General features: G+C 45.9%; 1 protein-coding gene across 1 annotated transcript; it reads left to right on the top strand.

Annotated features, from left to right (window-relative positions):
* The first annotated feature begins 10,766 nt into the window (after nt 1–10,766).
* LOC140649917 (gallinacin-12-like) lies at nt 10,767–19,692 on the top strand. The gene is given in 3 exon segments (XM_072857756.1): nt 10,767–10,862; nt 16,982–17,413; nt 18,026–19,692. Coding segments are annotated over 2 exon segments (282 nt in total). The 5' UTR covers nt 10,767–10,862; nt 16,982–17,280; the 3' UTR covers nt 18,175–19,692.
* The last annotated feature ends 343 nt before the right edge of the window (nt 19,693–20,035 follow it).

Here is a 20,035-nt window from a genome sequence, read left to right as displayed (position 1 = left end):
ATTAGATTTCTATTTGTGGATAATTGTTTGGAAGTAAGTCACAGCAATCTCACCTGGGCTAGCAGTAGGGTACCTATCTACATGGAAATGTTCTTCACTTGTGAAAAGAGAAATCTCAGCAGAAGACTTTCTGAAATCCTTCATTTTCAAGCTTTTGAAACGAGTTTTATTTTTAAAAGAAATAACTGGCATCATGTGGTTACTGCTCTCCAACTGTACGAGGTAGCACTGATTAGCAAGGCATGAAGTGCTAGGGGAAGGTCTCCTGGGGAGGGATGCTGCTTTAGACACCTGAATGTGTCTACAAGGAAGATGCCTGCTTGCGCCCTAGGCAGCAGAGCTCCGATTATTACTATAGTTAGAAAGTTTTATGAAGTTATATAAAATTATATGAAGTTAGAAAAAGCCTAACTTTATAGTTATACACTTATCTTGAATGTGGGCCCTAAAATTTGGTGTCTGCAACCAAAAGCCATCCCTGCTGTCCAGACATATTAACAGTAGTCACGTATTTACTCTGTGAATTATTAATGCTGAAGATGGAGCAAAGAAGCAGGCACCTATCTTTCCATCCGAGCAAACCCATAAGAAGGGCTTTGCTGTCCCTTCCTCCTCCAGCATGTCCTCCCACAAGAGGGAGCCATGAACTAGCTCATGGGCTCCACAAGCTGCAAAGCCAGGCTGGAGATGCATTTTGCTCAGCGAAGGACAATCCATCCCTAGGCCAGGCTGGAAATTCAGCTTGTTTCCTTCCTGGAAATACAGTTCTTTCTCCACAGCCCATATTTTTTTTAGCTATTCAGTCCCACTGGTCTCTGCTAGACTTCCCCCCACCATCAGCACACAGTTTTCTAGAAGTGCAGCCTCAGATGTGGTCACGGGGAGCTTCACCTGCTGCCCGCTCCTCGCCAACCACCTCGCAGTGGCATCTCTCCTCATCTATCCCACTCTGGTACTTGCTTAGTTTCCAACTGCATGGCATAATGGGAGAGATTCAGCTGCCTAAATTCACGCGTCTAGTGTTGTGTTATGGGACATGCTGCCTGGTCTATATTTGCCTCTCCAGAAGCGTCTGAGTATCCCATAGACCTCTTTCCCATGCAGATATCTTGGATGCTCCAGGACATCTATACCGATACTATGTTCAGGCAACCAAATCCTTCCTGGGGGTGGGAGTCAGCTCAAAGATTTGGACAATTAAAGCAGGTGTCTCCACATAGGGGTATATTTGTGTGTTAGACAGATGATACACTACTAGGGCCATAAAATGTCTTGAAGAGATGCAGGAGATATTTCTGGACACTTGGCTTTGCTGTGTTCATTTTTATTTTTAAGCAGAATATATCGATGTCTGTACGATATGAGTTTGATAGAACTGAAATTTTCAAATTTCTCAGCAGAACATCCCATTTCTCCCCCAAGACCCCTTTCCAACCCCTTACAATGTTATAAATAAGGTCTGGTTTTCAGCTAGTTTGAGGAGCACTGCACCCCAACTGCAGTCAAATTCTTCTGATTTACATTGCCATAACACAAACCTGTATAAGTGCTTGGGGGAAGCAGATGTTTCCCACAATTTTAGTGTCCCGGGTTACTTCAGAGCTAGCTCAGGCCCATTCACTAACGAATTCTAAATTAAAGAGATGTCCTCCTTTCTCATGCATACTCCCTTCCTCATGCCCTCATGCCCTGGGATGTGAGTCCCAGGGAAAGATTCATAGTTTTCTGAGCCTACTGAAAGGAGAGAACAGACATTTCGCACGATGGTAGAAGCTTCTCCCTCATTGCTATCTGCCACTCAGATGGATCTACATCTTCTTCAGCATATCCCTACTCGAGGACATGTAGCTCTAATGATTCCACCTGGCACACACTTCTCAGGAGCCATCATGGTGATTTCAAGCTGAGAACTGTCTAGTGGAGATGTCTGTGGCTGTCAGGCCCATGGCTGAGGAACTCGCTGCAGCACTGGAGGGCTCTTCTGTGGCCAGACCCTCTGCAACTTTAGGAGAAGTCAATCCATTAGGTCACCCAGTTTTCATCCTGTATTTCATACTGCTGCACGCTTCCCCACCAATTGCAGCAGGAATGCAGGCATCTTCTGAAAATACCTGTAAATACCTACTCGTTGTTTCCCTTGCACCCATCAGAAAAGGTGGGATTGATACCCGTAGGGTGAATCCCACCTTCTGGTGAATCCCACCTTCTGGTGGGATTGATACCCATAGAGTACATTTTTCAGGCTATTGTTTAATTAGCTAATTTAACTGGGTGAGGTGGGTAGGGACGCTACTATATGGGCATTTTATATCGCTATGGAAGTCAGGTTAGCAAGATCTACTCCACAGCAGAAAGATCATTAAAGGGTTTATCTCTATACCCCACATTAAGAAAGAGAAACAACCATCTCCCAAAGACTGTGTATCTCACCTGCCTCAGACACATACCTCAAGACAGTGTTGAAGTCTCCTCTGCAAGTCCTTGTGTCTCCATTGACTCCAAGGGAAACTAGTAGATGGTGTTAGACTAGACAGCTGGGATGGGTTTCATCCCACCTCTTTTGGAGGTTGACAGTACAGATGCCTCCATCTGAACTAGTCTTCTGCATTTCCTTCATAGTCAACGGAGAGAAGCAAGTACTGGGTGAGTCTGCCAGAATATCATGTTGTAGAAGTGACACTGGCTACATGACTGGCTCCAATGCAGGCTTTAAACTGTAGACATCTCAAGTGGGGTGAGGGGAATCCCACTTGTAATTTTCATGTATCTAATGTGAGACAAACTCCACCAAAACCCACAAAACAGAAGATCCCATACCATGGGTGACTCATCTTAGTAATGCTAATGACTAAAATAGTGATTAAAACAACCCTGCTCAGAATTCTGCAGTTGTTTGCATTTTCATACCCTGCATGGAAATGCATGAAAAAATCTCCAGCAGTCCTGTCTGCTGGTAAACTGGAATGAACTGGGAACAGGTCTTTCCTGTGACCATTGCAACACTGAGCATGAGGAAGCTATTGACTATATGGAGGGTTGGTGACTTTCTCCAGCCCCGACTGTAGGTCAGCTGCAGAACTGGTCATTAGGCAGGAGGCAGAGCTTTCCCCCTGTGTAAGTATTTCTTCTGTGATCCATACAAAACACGTCTCTTACCTGGAATAACTTGGGAGAGGAGGAGGAGAATAAACAAGAGCAAATGAAATGCAGGGGCACCAAAGCAGAATAAGATGGCAATTCTTTGCTAGGTGGTGAGAGAGTTCCAGTGTTCATAGGTCTTCTGGGAGCAAGAAGGACTTGAAACAGGGATTTTACTTCAATGTATATAGTGCAACCCTTGGCCAAAATTGCTAGCAAACACCTCTGTGCATCACTTTCCCTGAACAATCACAGGGTCATATCTGAGTCAGGAGAGGTGATCCGACCTGCTCCAAGGAACAGGGACTCTGGAGGGAAACGCTTTACCAAAGTGAATTTCACTCCAAATCCAAAGGTTTTTTTCTGAGATAATTTTTTTTATTATAATTCGAAGGGAATAATGATCATATAAATGCTTATAGCCTGACAGTGAGAACATTGTCTGTGCAATGGCTGGAAATTATAGGGAAGGATTTTGAATGTAAGATTATTGGACAAGCACTCCTCTTCTGCCAGGTTATTAACACACTTGAGGTGTTGCATTTGTCCTTCACTTCCCATGAAAAAAAAGGCAAACATTTCCAGTCCATCATTAAACAGAACAGGTCCACTTTTTGCAATTTTAAAAATAACTTTGCAGAATTAGAAAGCTGGGTTCCTGCTCCAGTCTGACTAAGTACAATGTTGGGCCCTGTCTGAGAGCTGAGATACTCCCCTTGGCTTCAGTGGGAACCTGAGCCAACTGAAGTTTTCTTGTCAAGGTCTTTGTTTCATCCATTTCCCTGGAGTGCCTGAAAATGGACATGAACAGCTCTCCTGCCACACGGCTGCACGGGACACTCAATGACACCTGCAAATTTGAAATTAAAAGCTAACAAAGAAACCAGAAATGCAGAGAACAATGCACATTGACTAAGGGGAAGGTTTATGTTGTTGATGTCAAGGCCACTGGGTCAGAACAACATCAGTAAATATAATGTACAGAAGCGGGCTCAAATAAGTGACACTGTTTTTTTCTCCTCTGAAGGAGAACCTGTGCTGTCAGCTGCCATTTCAGTATGACCATAGCACAGTTCAAACACTGTACAGACAGATCCTTATGAAACTGGATCACGAATCTCATTTGTCCTCTGCTCTTTGTACACTGCAAAACTGAGGGTGCTGCTCATGACATCTGCAAACTGCGATAATCTGGACCTCATGTATGACCCTGCTGTATGTCCTGCGATGCAACACTGGTTCCCAAGAGAAAGCAATAAGGAGTAATAGGCAATCCGTCCATAGACATAGCAAATAATTCTATTTTGTTCTGTGAAAGGTGCTTTGAAGAAAAAAATGTCCTTTTTTTTGGTCAAACTATCCTTGAAAAGCCAAAAAAGTGACAAAGCATTTCCTCAGGACTCCCTGGAGCAGAAAGTGGACAAATACTCATTTCTAGTTATGGGCAACCTGAAAGCATTTGATCCTGTTTAAGAGAACAGCACGAGCACTTGAGGGTTGAACAATGGCTTCAGGCAATAGGTACAGGAACCTGCAGTGCTGATCACTTCTAAGATGGCAAGATCTTACTTTTTAAGCAGAAAAATGGCATTTTTTATAATACAGTATGTTTCATGGAAATGAAGTCCTGGCAGCCTGAGCACAAACCAAGCGGGTTAATTCCAGACTGCTGTAACACCTTGTTCTTGGAGTAAGGCACTAACATTTGAGGAACTGAGGCATGGGAGAACAGTGGGACATACTGACTCAGCCCTGGGAAGACTTTCTGGCAACTTCCACATGCTTTTATTTAAATGCATTACGAAACCAAATGAGCTCCCTGCAGAAGTGCAGGTTGATGCATTCTGACTAACCTATATGTTTTCCATAAGATAACAACCCATTCAAACTGAAACCATGTGAGAAGAACCTTAATTAATCTGCACAGCTTTCCTTAATAACCTGTTACTTTACCTCTGAGGTCTAAGTTCTTCTCAGTTCTTTAATATGCAGATGCTTGCTCTGCGTGACCTAAGAGTGGAGATAGGAATTGACCCATGGTCTGTGGTAGCTTGACCTGAATGGGTTAATTAACCGTCTGGATATTTTCCGAGGGTGTTTGAAAGCAAAATGAGCAAGTGCAGCATGCTGGAGACATAGTTACCTAGCCACTGACGAGTTCTGTACTTTCAACTGCAGCCTGGAGATCAGGGTCTAAGGCAGATTTGGCTTGCAAGATAGGAAGCCTGCGTCATGATAGGTGGGGAGAGAGGGGGGTAGAGGAGGTAAAGGGCACAGAATTTGGGCTGTATTTCTGGTGGTTTAGGGCATGAGTTAGAAGGATGGTAGAATTGGGTTCAGAAGGTCAAGGGTGCAGAAAAAGATAGTCTGCCTGGGACTGGCAGATATCATACAGGAGCTACGGGGGATCTGCACCCTCATGGAGCAGCAGCTGGAGGGCAGATGAGATCCCTAAGGCGTCTTTAATGACAGAAGATGGTCTTAGCTCTGCACTTGGCCAGCCAAGTACAAGTACCTACAGCACAGGTTTCTCCATGTGTGTTGGCTCCTAAGATCCTGCTATAGCCAAACAGATGACGTTAGTCCTAGAACCACTAATTAAACATCTCCTGCCCATGCAGCCACATCCATTGTAGATGCTCACACCTCAGTATCTGAGTGTAGCACTGACCACCGCCATTAAGCTTCAGTCACTTGACCACACATGAGTGTCCAGTGCAATTTTAAATAAGTTAGACCATACACATGGCCATCCATTTGCCCCTCTATTCGTATGCAGATTGTCTCAGAGGTCCTGCGTCTTACCAGGTAGTCCCATGAGATTCTTTGGATACCCTAGGGCAGCCCACAGGAGTTAGGTCTATATATTTGGGCAACTGAAATGAGTCCATAATATCAACCAACTCATATTTTCAGAAAGAAAATTGGTTGTTTAGTTGGTTCAAATTTTACTTTTCAGTTAGGGAAATGAGGCAAAAAATCATTTCTTTGCACCGATGAATGGAGACTGCAAATATTGCAGCAGCACCTTGGACCCTCTGCTATACTCAAAATCATCGACAGTCTTCTGATATTCCCAGGTGCCTTCTCTCCCACCAGAATGATGGCTAATTTTCTCTGGGTGGTCCATTACCAACCACCTTGATCTTTGAAGTCAACAAGTAACGATGCTCTCCGGGTGAGTTGGTATTGAGAAGCAGCCTTCCCAGTGGCCGGGTAGGGAGGTATAGTTACTTCTCCGCTTGCTTTTGTGACTCTCTGCCATTGTTCAGGTTTAGCCGTGTGCAGCGGTCAAGCTGTACTCATTGCCTTCCACACTCACCACTGCCAAGGTCCCCCGGACAGCCAGGTCTGTTCCCACAGCCTTATAAATGCAAGAGTGCTCCCTCCTCCCTTACTCAAAGGTTCTGGCATTGCGGCCCTGTCTCCATGCTGCAGCTGAGACCTTCCACCATGAAGCTCTTCTCCTGCCTCATGGCTCTTCTCCTCTTCCTCCTCCAGGCTGTTCCAGGTAAGGGACAAGACCCAAACTGGGGTCTGCCTGTGTAGGAGGTACAACTAGCTTGTGCAGTGGTGCAGACTGTACTCCTCCATGCTCTTCAGCTCTTACCATTAGAGCCATTCCTTATTTCTCAGTCTAGAAGCAGAAGTGAAAAATTAATCTATGGTGACCAGATGTCAAATCAAAACCTCCCCACAGAAGCCACTACGAGGTGTTGGCTCCTTATGACTCTTTGAATTCTCTTTATGCTACTTTGTGGCACTATTGGAAGATGGTACCATGGAAATCATCTGCCTTTTCTTACCCCAGGGTCATAAATTGTCTCCTTCATTTATGGTAGAAGAACGGCAGAGGTGTTCCCTTGTACTACTCAAGTTGAACTACACCAGTGAGTTTTACTAAAGCTCTCTGAATATGCTGGTTCCCCTTCCTCAGCCCTTCTGCTGCACTGATTCATTTACTGATTGTGCTTTTAGCCTACCTTTTCTTCATGCTTAATGAAACTCCCCACCTTGGAGTAAGTCTTTCAGAGAAGGAAGGAACTGGGCAAACCTCTTGTCCCTGTTAACTGGAGCAGATCCCAGCTTTTGATTTTTTTTAAGTCATAGGTACATCTCAGGGCATATGAGCACCATGCTGCTCCTTACATGACCAGCCTGCAGCATTGCAGTCCTAGAGCTTAGAAGCATCCAAAGGCTGGGCTGTCCCTACCCACTACAACATGCATGACCAGGACATTTTCAGAAACTTGCCATCAACAGCTATGTTTTTCTCTAGTCGTACAAAGGCCTTCCTTGGAGGCCTGTGAGGTCCCAAAAGTTTTTGAAAAGCTGCCTTGGGCTTTGGGGGTATTTGTATCAGACCCCTAATTGGGGCCCATGAGTTTTCAGCAGGAGGAAGACCATGTGAAATGGACTGGTCCTGCAGCACAGCTGGGAATCTCATTCTTCCTATAGGTCTCAGCATGCCCAAAGACACCTTACGTTGTGTTGGATACCATGGCTTCTGCTTCCATTCAAAATCCTGCCCAGAGCCATTTGCCGCGTTTGGGACTTGCTCTCGGCGTCAGAAAACCTGCTGCATAGGTATGTGTGGAAACCCTGCCCAGGCAGGCATCATTTGGAGAGGAGATTACTAAAGTCAGCAAAACACACTCTTGTTCTGTCTCCAAATGGCCTAAGCCACCTCCTCCCATCTACACAGATGGACCTGGCTGTTCTTCCATTAATGGCAGCATGGAGCACAGGACCAGAATTGCCATTTTGGGCTGGCCAAATACCATGTCTCCAACAGAACAGATGCCCGGGGAAAGAAAACAAAAATTGTGGTGCACAGAGTCCTCCTTCCTTGATTTATCTTCCTATAATCATCTGTTGGGGAACTGCTTACTGCATCCACACCGCTATGTTTAATAGGTGCCAGCTGACCTCTTCCCTGTAGATTTATCTAATACCTTCTGCACTTGCTTATTTTTGGAGCTCCTCAATAGTCAACATATATCATTAAGTCAATACATGCTTTATAGCCAACTGTGCTAATCAGACCTAAGGTTCACCTGATCCAGCATCCTGTACCTGCCTGTGGCCAGAAGCGGATGTTTCTATACAGTTACTCTGTGTGTGTAAAATGACTATTAGTGAACACTAGAACAATATAACTACACTTCCTTATATATTCTCCTGGCTTTCATGAATTTGCATCTCAGGACTTTTAGATTTAAGTATCTTTGTGTTTAAAAGTCCTTACTGGATTTTCCCCCCTTAGATTAGGAATTCCTTGTTTGTTTTAAAACCTCACCCTCATAATTTTATTCAGTACCACCTACTTCTGTACTGCAAATGAACTGTAGTCATTCTGCATCCACCTCCTTCATGCCTTTACAATATCCCTCCTTCAGTTGTTTCTTATCCAAGTTGGTGGGTCACAAGTTCCTCTTTTTACAGAAGTGCTCTGATGACCCCCATAGTCCTTCTTTGTGTCCTTGCTTCTGGAGACACAGTAACAGAACTTCATGACGCTGTCTACGTATGAGTTGGTTCAGATGGTGATGCAATGTTTTCTGTTTTGTCTTAAATCCTCTTCATTGCAGACACGACATCAAACTTCCATACTTGTCAAGACGAGGGAGGTCATTGTGTACCTCCACAAATCAAATGTCTGCAAGAACAAGTGGGACTTTGCCCTCACAGAGAATGGAAGTGCTGCACAGAAGTGTAATAAAGACCTCATGGAATTGCAGAAAACCACAGAAATGCATGGACAAGAAAACAAACAAGTTTTCTTCCTAGCGTTGCAGAGAAGATGTCTGTTTTTCTCAACATGCAACATATAATTAACCAGAGGTGACATGTTTCTTTATATAACAAAGGCAAAAAATACTAAATAAACAGGTATAACAGTCATATATGTATGGAAAGAGGCAGAATGTCTCTCTATTACACCCACTCACAGAAATCCACAGAAACTTTGCTGTAATGTCTTTGGAAACCACATCCTGTCATAATCCAAACCTCACCTCCCTCTCTTTTCTGTCTGTCCTCCTTCCTTCCTTCCTTCCTTCCTTCCTTCCCTCCTTCCATTCCTTCCTAATAGAAGGAAAGATAATGTCTTTTCCTTCTATTGAAGTGATAGAAATAAGGACTGTCCAACTGGCATGGTCAGGCCATGTCTACATTACTCAACTCCCACTCTCCAAAGCAGGATGCCAGTCAACTGCTCTTCCCTGCCTCCCTATTTCTATCAATAAACCGCACCCACTTGAGCACAGGTACCACCTATGGGAAGTCTTCATGTGTGACTGGGCAAATCTATCTAAAACCGTCTATCTAAAACCATTTTATGCAGTCTGTGCTTCCCTCTGTGGTAAGTTTGAATTTATTAACTGCAGAACTTTCATTCAAAGTGTAGACAAAAAAGTGTTTGCTTCCCAGTGTCATCTCCATGTGCTCAGCAGCTCCCAGTCATGACTGCTGGCTTTCTAATTTCTTCAGCTGAAGGCTGAGTAGCTGGACATCTTTGCAGAGGAAAATGAGAAGGGGTGGCATTCATCTCCCAGCCACCTAAAAATGACCCTCAGAGCACAAGCTGTGGCACCTTCCTTGGATGGGAGGATTTCAAACCCTTCCCACACAGGACAGAAAGCCCCTTGCAGCAGAAAACTTCCATCATCCTGTTCCTCAACAGCTGAGATGATAACCTTTCCTCTGGCCTGAACTAATGCAGATGTCTTGTTCACATCCCCACTACACACTTCAGAAAGGTCATTCTCTAAATCAGTGTGTTAGCCATCATCCTAGTCATCCTAGGCTGCTCTCCTGGTCTACAGAGAGGAATAGATCCACTGGCAACGTCATCACATTCATCCTTCACTGACCAAAGAGTGACCTCCCTCTTAGTCAGCCAGCATTTAGACAGGTGAGATGACCTTGGTCTAACACTTTTTTCCTCCATTCTAAAGATGTGTAAAATGATATTGACCTCTGCCAATGGGAAAACTTTATTTCCGTAGCAGAATCACCGCTCCATGTGACCGTCTATGTAACCAACCAAGAGCTTAACAGGGATTCTTAGTAACTGGAGATGAACGCTCTTTAAGTGAGACCTCCAATCAGTTGCTCAAACTAATTTAATTCATTTTCTCCTAGGAATATTCATGCTGCAAAAAATTCTTTGCACTCCTTTAATATCTCTGAGGGTGTTTTCTGCCATGTCTATTGCTGGTAGTTCAAGGACTATTTTATGTAGGTGTTCCCCGAGTTTGTATCACAAATCAGGCAGGTGTGCGCTGCTTGTAGCTGGAAACAGCAGAACCCTTCCTGAAGCCACATTTTTTACCTAGGATGGATTACTAAACAGGAAGAAAGGTTTCCCCTTTAGGGAAAAATTCAAAAATTTAGAAATTATTTGAGAATTTTTTTAAGCATTTTGGCTTTGACTGTTGTCTGTCCTTCATATTTTTTGCTAGAGAAGAGGGAGGGTAATTTATGCAACTACACACAGGGGAAAAAAAATCTCAAGGGAGGAAAAAACCCACAAATATGTAAGCATTATGTAGTAGATGCCAGCCCAGGCTTATGGTCTGCCTACACCAGTTGATCTGCGTTATTTCAGGAGGTTTTAGTGTCAACAACACTTCCTGGAGGAGTCTCAGCAGGATGAGCAAGAACAGAAAGACATGGAAAGAGAAGCAATGCTGTAGATGGCTTGTCTGCTTCAGAAGTGGGTAGGAGAAGCCAATTTTCTTTAATTTCATAAGAAACTGAGTTTTTTTGAGAAAACTGTGACAGTGACTATGTCTGTAGGAAGCTGCTGGCCCTGGCTTTCTGCCTCACCCCAATACCAGACATCGTGCCTTGGGGGGAGTCATCAAAAGGAAACATCTACTTGCAGAGCTACCTCTCTGTTGCAGTCTTCTTGATGAGCCTAATCTTACTTATCAGCATCATGTTGTTGTTATACTTGTCTGCTTTACAGGATTGAGGACAATTAACCTTTTTTATTGAAGGAAACAGCTAATAAAGAAGTGAAGCACAGAGGGAGTTTGCAGGTGAGAGGCTGCTCTCAGGTCACTCCACCATTTCACTATGGTTGAATGACACAAGCAAAACAAGGTCTATATGCAGAGAAAGCCAACTGGCACAGCTGGAAAAGTTGGGCAGGTTTCAGCACACAAAGTCTTTATCCAGATCTGAAACAGAAGTGGTTCTTCCAAAGGTTGATGCAAGTTGAGAAAAATACCTTGTTGACACATCCTTGATGGTCTGTGGAAAGCAGATAGTTTAGTGAGCCAGGAACCACCTCTCCACTGACTCAGGCATTCAGATATCCAGATGTCCGTCCTCATACACCACGCCAGACACAAACACTGCCTACTCCTCCCCATGAGTTACATGGCTTTTCCAGGCTAGGAGTATTTAAGTGATATTTAATTAATCAATAGTGGTGGCTCTGAGTGCCCTGCTGAGCTGTTTACAGGTCATGCCCCAACCAGGATAGCTGGTCCAGCAGCCTCAGGAGTAATTGCTATTACAGGGAAGATGAGATGGCCACCCGTTATCAACAGGCACTAAAATGCTGCACAGAGAGAGAGACATTCGGGGATAGCAAAGGAGTTACCTGTTGGAGAGCTGTCCTGAGAGTTTAGATTGAGCTTGATAAAACAGTAGTTCTGTTTTCATTAGAAGAAATGCCTGCTAGAAGGATTTTTGGGTACAAAGCTCCTTCTGCTTTGCTTCTCTGATCCCCTGTTCCCCGCCTCTCCCCTGTGCCGTTGCAAGTTATTTTCCAGGAAGAATTTATTTTAAAATCTTAATAGCCTAGGTGTTTCTATCTGGCCACCCAGCATCTGCACATCTCACCGTCTTTCAAACAGAAAGACTCTCAGTGTGCCTAGGAGTAACCGCAACACTGACTGCCCCTTGGGACCCCCCATGTCTACATCCACAGTGGTCTTTTCCCAGCACAAATCCAACTCAAAATCTAGAGGTGCAGGCATCAGACAAGCCTTTGGGAAATGTCAAGGACGAAGTCCTGACGTGCATTGCACCACTCAGGCACTTTACTGAACTGTGGACACAAAGCAAATGTTGGGCTTGCTCTGGCTGTCTCTGAGGCTATGTTGTGTTTGTAAAATAAGTAAAGCCAGGCTATGGTGTTGGAGCTGGATGGTCCATGCTAGTAAATTGTCAGTGTGGTCTTTGACATGGTTTTGGCTGTCTCCATCCTTTTTTTGGAGTGGGGGCGGGTGTTTTGGAAAGATGGGGATCGATGAACATGTTTAGATCAGACAGAAGATGGGAGGGAAGATAGCAGGGAAATCATTTGCAAATCAAACCCAGATGCACAAATAACCAGAGGACAGAGGTACCCTTGGGCAAACAACTGTGTGTTGCTTTTCCCAAAGCATTTGGGCATGTGTGTAGCCCTAAGCTGCTGATTTTTCCTGATGACTTCAAAGCCCAAGAGCAACCCTTTTATCTTCCCCAACCCTTTTATCTTCCAAACTGTCAACTCACTCTCAGAAAACTTGGTACATTTTCATGCCCATTTAGTATCTGGATTGTTATAACTGTTCTAGTAAACTGAGCAGGCTCAGGGCCTCTTCCCTAGCCCTGAAGCCAAATATCATAATCTGGCCATGTCCATCCTCTCTTCTCTTCCAGAAACAGATGGCTACATCCAGACTGCCTGGTGGAAGCAATCCCTGATCCCAGACACACTTGGCAATTGTTTGGGAGAGAAATAGTTAGCCTGAACAAAAACATTTCCAGGGATATGCTAAGCATTTCACAGTTTGGATGATCAAATCCCAGTGCTTGTGTCCTGCCTTGTTTTGTTTACTAGTAAAGATATATCCAAGGAGTTCAAGCCCGGATAAAAGGAAAATGCAGGAGAGGAGATTAATACATTCTTTTTCTAATTAGAATTAAAAAAATATTTTTTTTTTGAATCATGAAATAACATGATTTATGGCCTACCCCATGACCCACTGAAATTAAGTTAAGTCAATAAATGGGCTTTAGTTTCTGCTCCCACTGAGTTTTCCCACATGTAAATACACCCCCACTACCACACCAGAGTCCGCCTGTCTTGTCCGCTCCTCTGACACACGGCTGGTGCCTCTGTAGGCCTGTTTCCCACCTGATGTGCCCATGCAGAACTCGGTCTATGCTTGGGTGCCTGGTGAGAGGTAGGATATGTCAACACTGTGACTGTGGTCCTGCACAACAATAGATAAGGATTGGCCAAGGTTACACCATGCTCTGCTGCTGGTATATATATATTAGGAGGAACTGTAGAAGGTGTGGTGTCCTGAAAATGTCCCGTTCCAGCATGTATGGCAGCCATGGGAACCTCAGATCTTCTTCAATAAATGTTCCTTTGTCCATAATCAACATAATGCCAGTGATAATGAAATTGCTTTCTTACTTTGGCACGTCTTGCTTGCCTCTCATTCATTTCTAAAGCATGCTTTTTCATCTGAGACTTGGAGGTGAATTGATGTTGATCAAAGTGTGATTTACTCCCATGTTGAGCATGAAGGTTCTTCCAGAGGTAATGTGAGGTAATATGAGGACACTGTCCTCACACCGGTCCAGGACACTGGTGAACCAGGACACTGATGAACCAGGACACTGGTTCCAGAGGACAGTACAGAGGCATCCAGAAAGTTTAGATCAGAAGTAGGACGTAAGACTTCCTATGTCTTACATATGGACTCTCACCATTGAGCCTTACTTTCATTTGCTTTCTTCTCCTCACTTTATTTCCATTAGTTTTAGCTGATTTTGGTTGGGTAGTGGCAATTTGTAGTTGTTTGCTAATTTATTCAAGATCTCAGCTTCCTTGAGTCATGAAGGAGGGCAATGCTCAACTTAGTACAGGGGGAAGAGGCACTGTAACTAGCAAGTTAATGGCTTGCTAGAAGATTTCACTGAGGTGCCATCAGATATAAGTCAGCAAAGAATAAAGAGCCTGCTATTAGCCCCAAATTGAGGCTTATGTGCAGATAAAGCATGCAGGAAAGAGTACATGGTCTGCACATTTCCCAAAGAAACTCATCGAGGGACTCACCGAGGTCACCATAACCATGGATAAAAACTGTCCCATGAAAGCAATTCACCCACCCACAAAGCCACATTGCAAACCTGAAACATGGGGTGACCTTGGGGTGTGAAAGAGACCCATGGCTCAGTAGCCACATAGACTGGTGGAGGACAAGGTCCCAGCGGCTGCAGCTGTCCAGTCAAGTGTTTATCATTTCTCAGAAGATCCTGGGTCAATGCCAAATGAAAAGGGCTGCGCTCAGATTTGCAGATGGTGTGCATCCACTGACTGCTATGTCATGAGGTGGTTTTAAAGCCAGCACCATGTTCCTCCAGCCTTCCTAAGACACACACAGCCATTGCTGGTTGTTCTCCATGGACCGGGGTTGTCTGGGGGCAGGAGAAGGAGCTAGTTGAGGTGTATACCCCAACTGTGCCAAAGAGGTGGAAAGGATCTTGCTTATCCATGTAAGTGAAGACTTACTGCCCTCAAAACCCTGGCGCTGAGTATCCTGCCTTTGCTGCTCCTGTTTTCATGAAGAAATGTTTCTCCCCAGTCCAGCTACAAAATTTAGCATTAGTAGCCCCTGGAGTTAACACAACAGTACATCTGTACTAACACATTGGTCCACCCCTTGCTTTGTATGGAGACGTTGGGCACTGGATTGTCTGTACTGCATTCATAACCATTTACACCCCATTCCCACTCTGGAATGAACCAGCTGTGTGCTTGTGTATGGAGAGCCACACGCAGAATCACACGCCGTGGGGATGAGCCTGTCCACACCACTTGGCCCAGGGAACACAGAGAAGATGCTATTAACAGCGATAGTACTTAGATATCCACAGGTGTATAGTGTATGCATGGTGCACTGTAAATCGATAGTGTACATGTCCTAGGGATAATGCAGATTTTAAGGTGGCCACACTTTAGGCAGGGAGACGGACTGTAGAAGTCCTCTCAAACCTGATTTTTAACTGATTCTAACAAGCTGCGGGTATGTGTGTGCTATCAGTGGGACAAGTCCCTTTTGGGAACTGCTGTCTCAAAAAGCAAATTATTTCACACAGGCAAAAAGAAAGAGGTGAGGCGTTCATTTTTGGCAAGACTACAATATATCCCGCCCCTTCCATGCAAGCTCTTGCCCCATCATTCAGGCACAAAAGATGTCCAGATGTGCACCCTCTTTAGATCAAACAAGACCCTCCAAACTGTCTTTGCAAGGCTGCCCTGATCCACACGGTCATGGGCCACAGGCAAGAAAGCTCTTTCAGCTCCAGGGGTGTTTCACTTCCCTGCATCTTTAGTGAGTGGACTAGCATGTGAGGCAGCACGCAAAGGTCCTTGACCTACCATGCACCTTCCAGTCTCAGAGACAGCAAGGAGCAGCAAGCAGTCCTACAACAGGAGAGGGTACATCTCACCCTCGCACAAGGGAGATGAGGATACAGCACACAGCGACGTGTGGGACCAGCCAAGCTTTGCCATCAGTTATAAGGCGTGAAGAGGATGAGGAGAGGGGAGCAATGTTGCTTGGGAGGGGGCTACAGGGAAAAATCAAGCCCACACCACTCTGTTGGAGTGGAAATGCACTGAAAAAGCAACACATCCAGAAAAATGACCTGGGGAGAGCAGGTAGAAAAATCCTCTCCTTTGCAAAACCTGAGCAGGCCGACTTGGAAATGATTATCAGACTGCAGCAGGCAGTCTGCTGACTCTGCTCTTCCTCTGAGATCAGTATCTCTCTAGCACGGAACGGTCCAGAGCTGCGAGCTCTTTTGCCAGACCTGCCTTGCAGGTTTGCCCACCACATAGCCCAGAGGGGCAAGTCCAAACGCTACGATGTGCAAACAGTTGTGTAAAGGTTTACACAACAGACCAGCTCCTTGCCGTGTAGACCCAAGGGAACAGTCCCACTCCTAAGGGACTAGTTCTCACTCCGAGAGGGTGGTTGGACCTGTTTGTGGTCCAGCAGGAGACCATGGAGTAATGGAGTAATGAGAATAATAAGTGGACAAGGAAAATGAGGGGTTTGCCAGCACTTGACTGCCCTAGGTTACGACTGGTCAGTCTTTGAACAAGATGCTTTAACCCATCTGAGCCTAGAGACAGATGAAATCTGTCTTTTGTCCTTCTTGGCTTTAGGCCCAGACTCAGTTGCCCACAGCTGGACATTGGTGTCACTTGAGATGACCCAGGGTACCATGCTGACCTTCCAGAGTGTCTTGTCTGCCACTGTCACTGATGCAGAAATCCCCAATACCTAGGCATCTCGAGGGACATAAATCAAGCTTTTCATGCCTGCTGATCCAGGACAGCAAACTTTGACTCTACCGAGTGCATCCAAACTACATTTTTTGAGGGGGAAGGGAATTTTTAACCTCCATCTTTCAACTATCCTGTTTGGATGTATACACACGAACTGTTATATTAACACAGCTGAAGGGACAGCAAACAGCAGGACCAGGCAGGGGCAGCAGCCAGGCGAGGGTAGCTGGAATATCACAGGCTGATTTTACAGCAAAAGCTGCATATCTCTCGCATAATTACCACCAAGTGGTGCATTGCTGAGCTAACCAGCTACCTCCTCCACCAGTGTTGTGTGCTCATCACGCTCAGGAATGAAGCCTCCCAAATTCCTCGGAAGCCAAAGCTGGAATGGCCTTTTTGGCAGGAAAAAATCACACCCAGGTTTCAGCTGGAGAAAATATTCACACGAGCTCATATAAAAAAATGAATCACTCCTAGCCTGCACAGTTCTCCTCCTTGCAGCTCCTCAGGAGTCTTTCCTTGCAGGTTGCCACCCTCCCACCCATCAGCTCCCTGGGGACTTTGCTGTCTGCAGGTGAAGGGCAGAGGATCCCCCTGAGCCTCTTTTTCCACGGAGCTGCCTGCAACTGGCAATCTACCCATCCAAAATGCCAGCTGCCAGGGAGAGGAATCAGGGACGCCGATAACCAGCAAACGTGAAGCAAGTCAACATTGTTTGGAGCCACAGCACTGGGTCAGAACGACACAGAGGGTTTCTCAGCAGTAAATGTTACTCCCGAGACTGGAATATAATTAACTCCTGCCTACTCCCTCCCTCTTCCCGGATGCCATCCAGCATGCCAGCAGCACGCAGAGGCTTCTGCAAAATCTCACGCTGAGCCCTGTGACTTTCCAGCAGGACCAAAGCAATGGGGATCTTTTGGTTCATTTTAATCTTCGTCTCCCTGACCAGTCACGGTAAGACCAGGAAGGCCGAGGGTGGTAAACAGAGGTATCTGGGAACAGGAATAATCTTTCCTTGCTGTATGATCAAATAAAAATATTATAGGTACCGAGGGGGAAAGGTGTCCTCAGGTTTCTGGATGAGATAGTGGGTGAGTGGGACACTGGCAAAATGCATGATTTACCCTTGGGGTAATGCAAAAATGAGCAGGGAAGAAGCTGTGAAAATGGGGCACCTCCCTGGCTTTCTAGGAGCAGACTGGTTGGAGAAGCCCTACAGGAGATGTCCTGTGCTCTGGGAAAATGTTTCTGCCTTTTCTCAGGCTGCAGTTGCCTCCTTGGTAGGGCGAGAACAACCGCTCTGACCTCCCGTGCACGGTCTTTGCCAACGTCCTGAAAAAAACCCCGCATGATAAAATGTTCCTTGAGTGAGGTTGGCTCTGCAACTGGGGTTTTTTAACAGATGTCTGAAGCTGTCCTTTGGGACAGGGATCCCCGGTGTGCTCTTTGCAGCCGTGCATGCCCAGGCTCCATGCACACTCGCAGTGCTGGCTTGGCTGGCCATGCACATGGTGCCAGAGGAAGCCCCACACATTTTACCCACCAACTTGCTGCTTCTTTGTACAGGAGATGCTCATGGACCAGACAGCTGTAACCATGAAGGGGGCTTATGCCGAGTTGGAAACTGCATTCCTGGTGAATATCTGGCTCGGTACTGCTTTGAACCCATCATTCTCTGTTGTAAAAGTTTATCCCCCACTACTGCAAAGAGCTGAAGATTTCCAAAGGAGCAAACTGCAGCACATGGAGAGCTGCAGGCTCCACTAACAAAGAACAGGCTGTGGTTGGGAAGGAAATGTTGTGCCTTTCTGTGACTGCTGCTCCCCTAGGAGAACATGGCTGTGGATTCACTCGTGGACTTCTGAACCTGTTGCTTTTTGCTTTTGCTGTGACTTTCTAGGAAACACTGTGACAAGAAGAAATTGGGGCCACCCAGACTATGTATTGCCCCTTTTGGCATCTGGTTGTTACCTGTCACACACATGAGAAATTGCCTTTCCTCTTACCTGAAAGCAATAAACCTGACGTTTAACAGAACAGCAAGTGCCTGCCTGTGACTCCTGCTGATTCTCAGCAAAGCTGCCGGTGGTGGGATGCACACTCTCCCACTGACCAGGAGCGAACGCAGCAGCCCACACCATCCCAGCAGAGCAGGGTGGCTCTGTCCCTTTATTTCCCTTCCCAGAGAAAACAATTGCAATCGGGGCAGCCTTTTTTCCATCACTTTTGGTGCAAAAGCTAACCGGTTTGACATAAAGGCAAGTGTGGTCTGTGTTTCTCAGGCAAGCCCCTCCATACCTACCCTTCCTTTCCAGGCTGTGCCAGGTTCTTACAGGCACTGGAAAGGGCTGGCCAGAGAAAGAAGGCACAGAAAAGGAGCAGGGATTCCCCACATGCATACAGACCCCTTTGCCCATGAGGTTCATAGCAGGAATGTGCTGTCCATCAGCCACCACCTAGACCAGAAAATGCAAAGCCCAGCAGGGCTGTCCCAGGTTCGTCCCTCTTCCACAATGCAGCAAGACCAAGGAAGAGCCCAGTCTTGCTTGTTTTAAACGTGGTGGGGAAGGGATCTGAAAGTTGTGTACCAATGCCCTTGACAGGCTGTTCTCCTCATCCATGGAATGCATTTCTGGTGCTCCTCCTTTCCTCTGTAACCACCCAGCAATAATCCCAAAGCAATTAGCCTGTTTGCACCTAACAGCTTTCTGCCTATGAGCTGCATCAGCCTACATCCAGTAGCTGTCCAGATCCACTCTTAGCCCTTCTGTGTTCTTTCAGCATGAAATGTTGACACCCCCCTGCCTTTGTCAGTTTGCTCTTGGTCTCCCTTTCCAGGTAAAATATTTCTCTCCGGGCCAATCGTTTCTGTGAAAGCAAGAAAACAATGATGTAATGAGAGAGCTATGCCAATTAGCCGAGGTGTTGGTCAGAGCCAGGGAAAAGTCCTCCCTGGGAGATGAAATTCTTGCTGTGATGAATCAAACAGGAAAATTCCCATTGACCTCACCAGGGTCAGGACCCATCGCCAGAGGTCCAACAATTAATTCATCTGAGTGACTCCATTCTCCCGTGAGCAGCCCAGCTATTCTCCTTGGGTTATCACAACACGGTCCGGGACACCAACGCATGCAGGGAGACGCCAGCGCTCCCCTGGAGATCCCCTGCAGTTGGATGAACCATCAGGAGAGCCGGATTACCCAGGGCCAGCTGTTGGCTTGGGAACCGCCACTGAAAACAGAGACGGGGCTGAACCCAGAGCCAAATTCCTCCCCAGATCCAGCCTAGCTCTCCGACGCACGTTGATGTACGCGTATAGCACAGGCAGGCTTTTAAATCAAGGCGCCTTTCCAAATAAAGCAGTTTATTTCTCACATCCGTCCACAAAGTTCGTGATTCATGCCTCTTATCTGGGGGACACTTAGCCACCATATTTATAGCCTGGTTTCCTAAGAGAGTGAAACATACGGGGTCATGTAGCTCACGTTGTAAATCTCCCTGCCACTTGCTGGGCCTTCTGCCCCCTATACATTTTGGACCTGTTGGCCAGCCAAATTTCAATCAGGGAAGGTGGAA

The sequence above is a fragment of the Ciconia boyciana genome, chromosome 3 (assembly GCF_034638445.1).
Source record: "Ciconia boyciana chromosome 3, ASM3463844v1, whole genome shotgun sequence".
Classification (NCBI taxonomy): domain Eukaryota; kingdom Metazoa; phylum Chordata; class Aves; order Ciconiiformes; family Ciconiidae; genus Ciconia; species Ciconia boyciana.
This window is presented reverse-complemented; position numbering and strand designations above follow the sequence as displayed.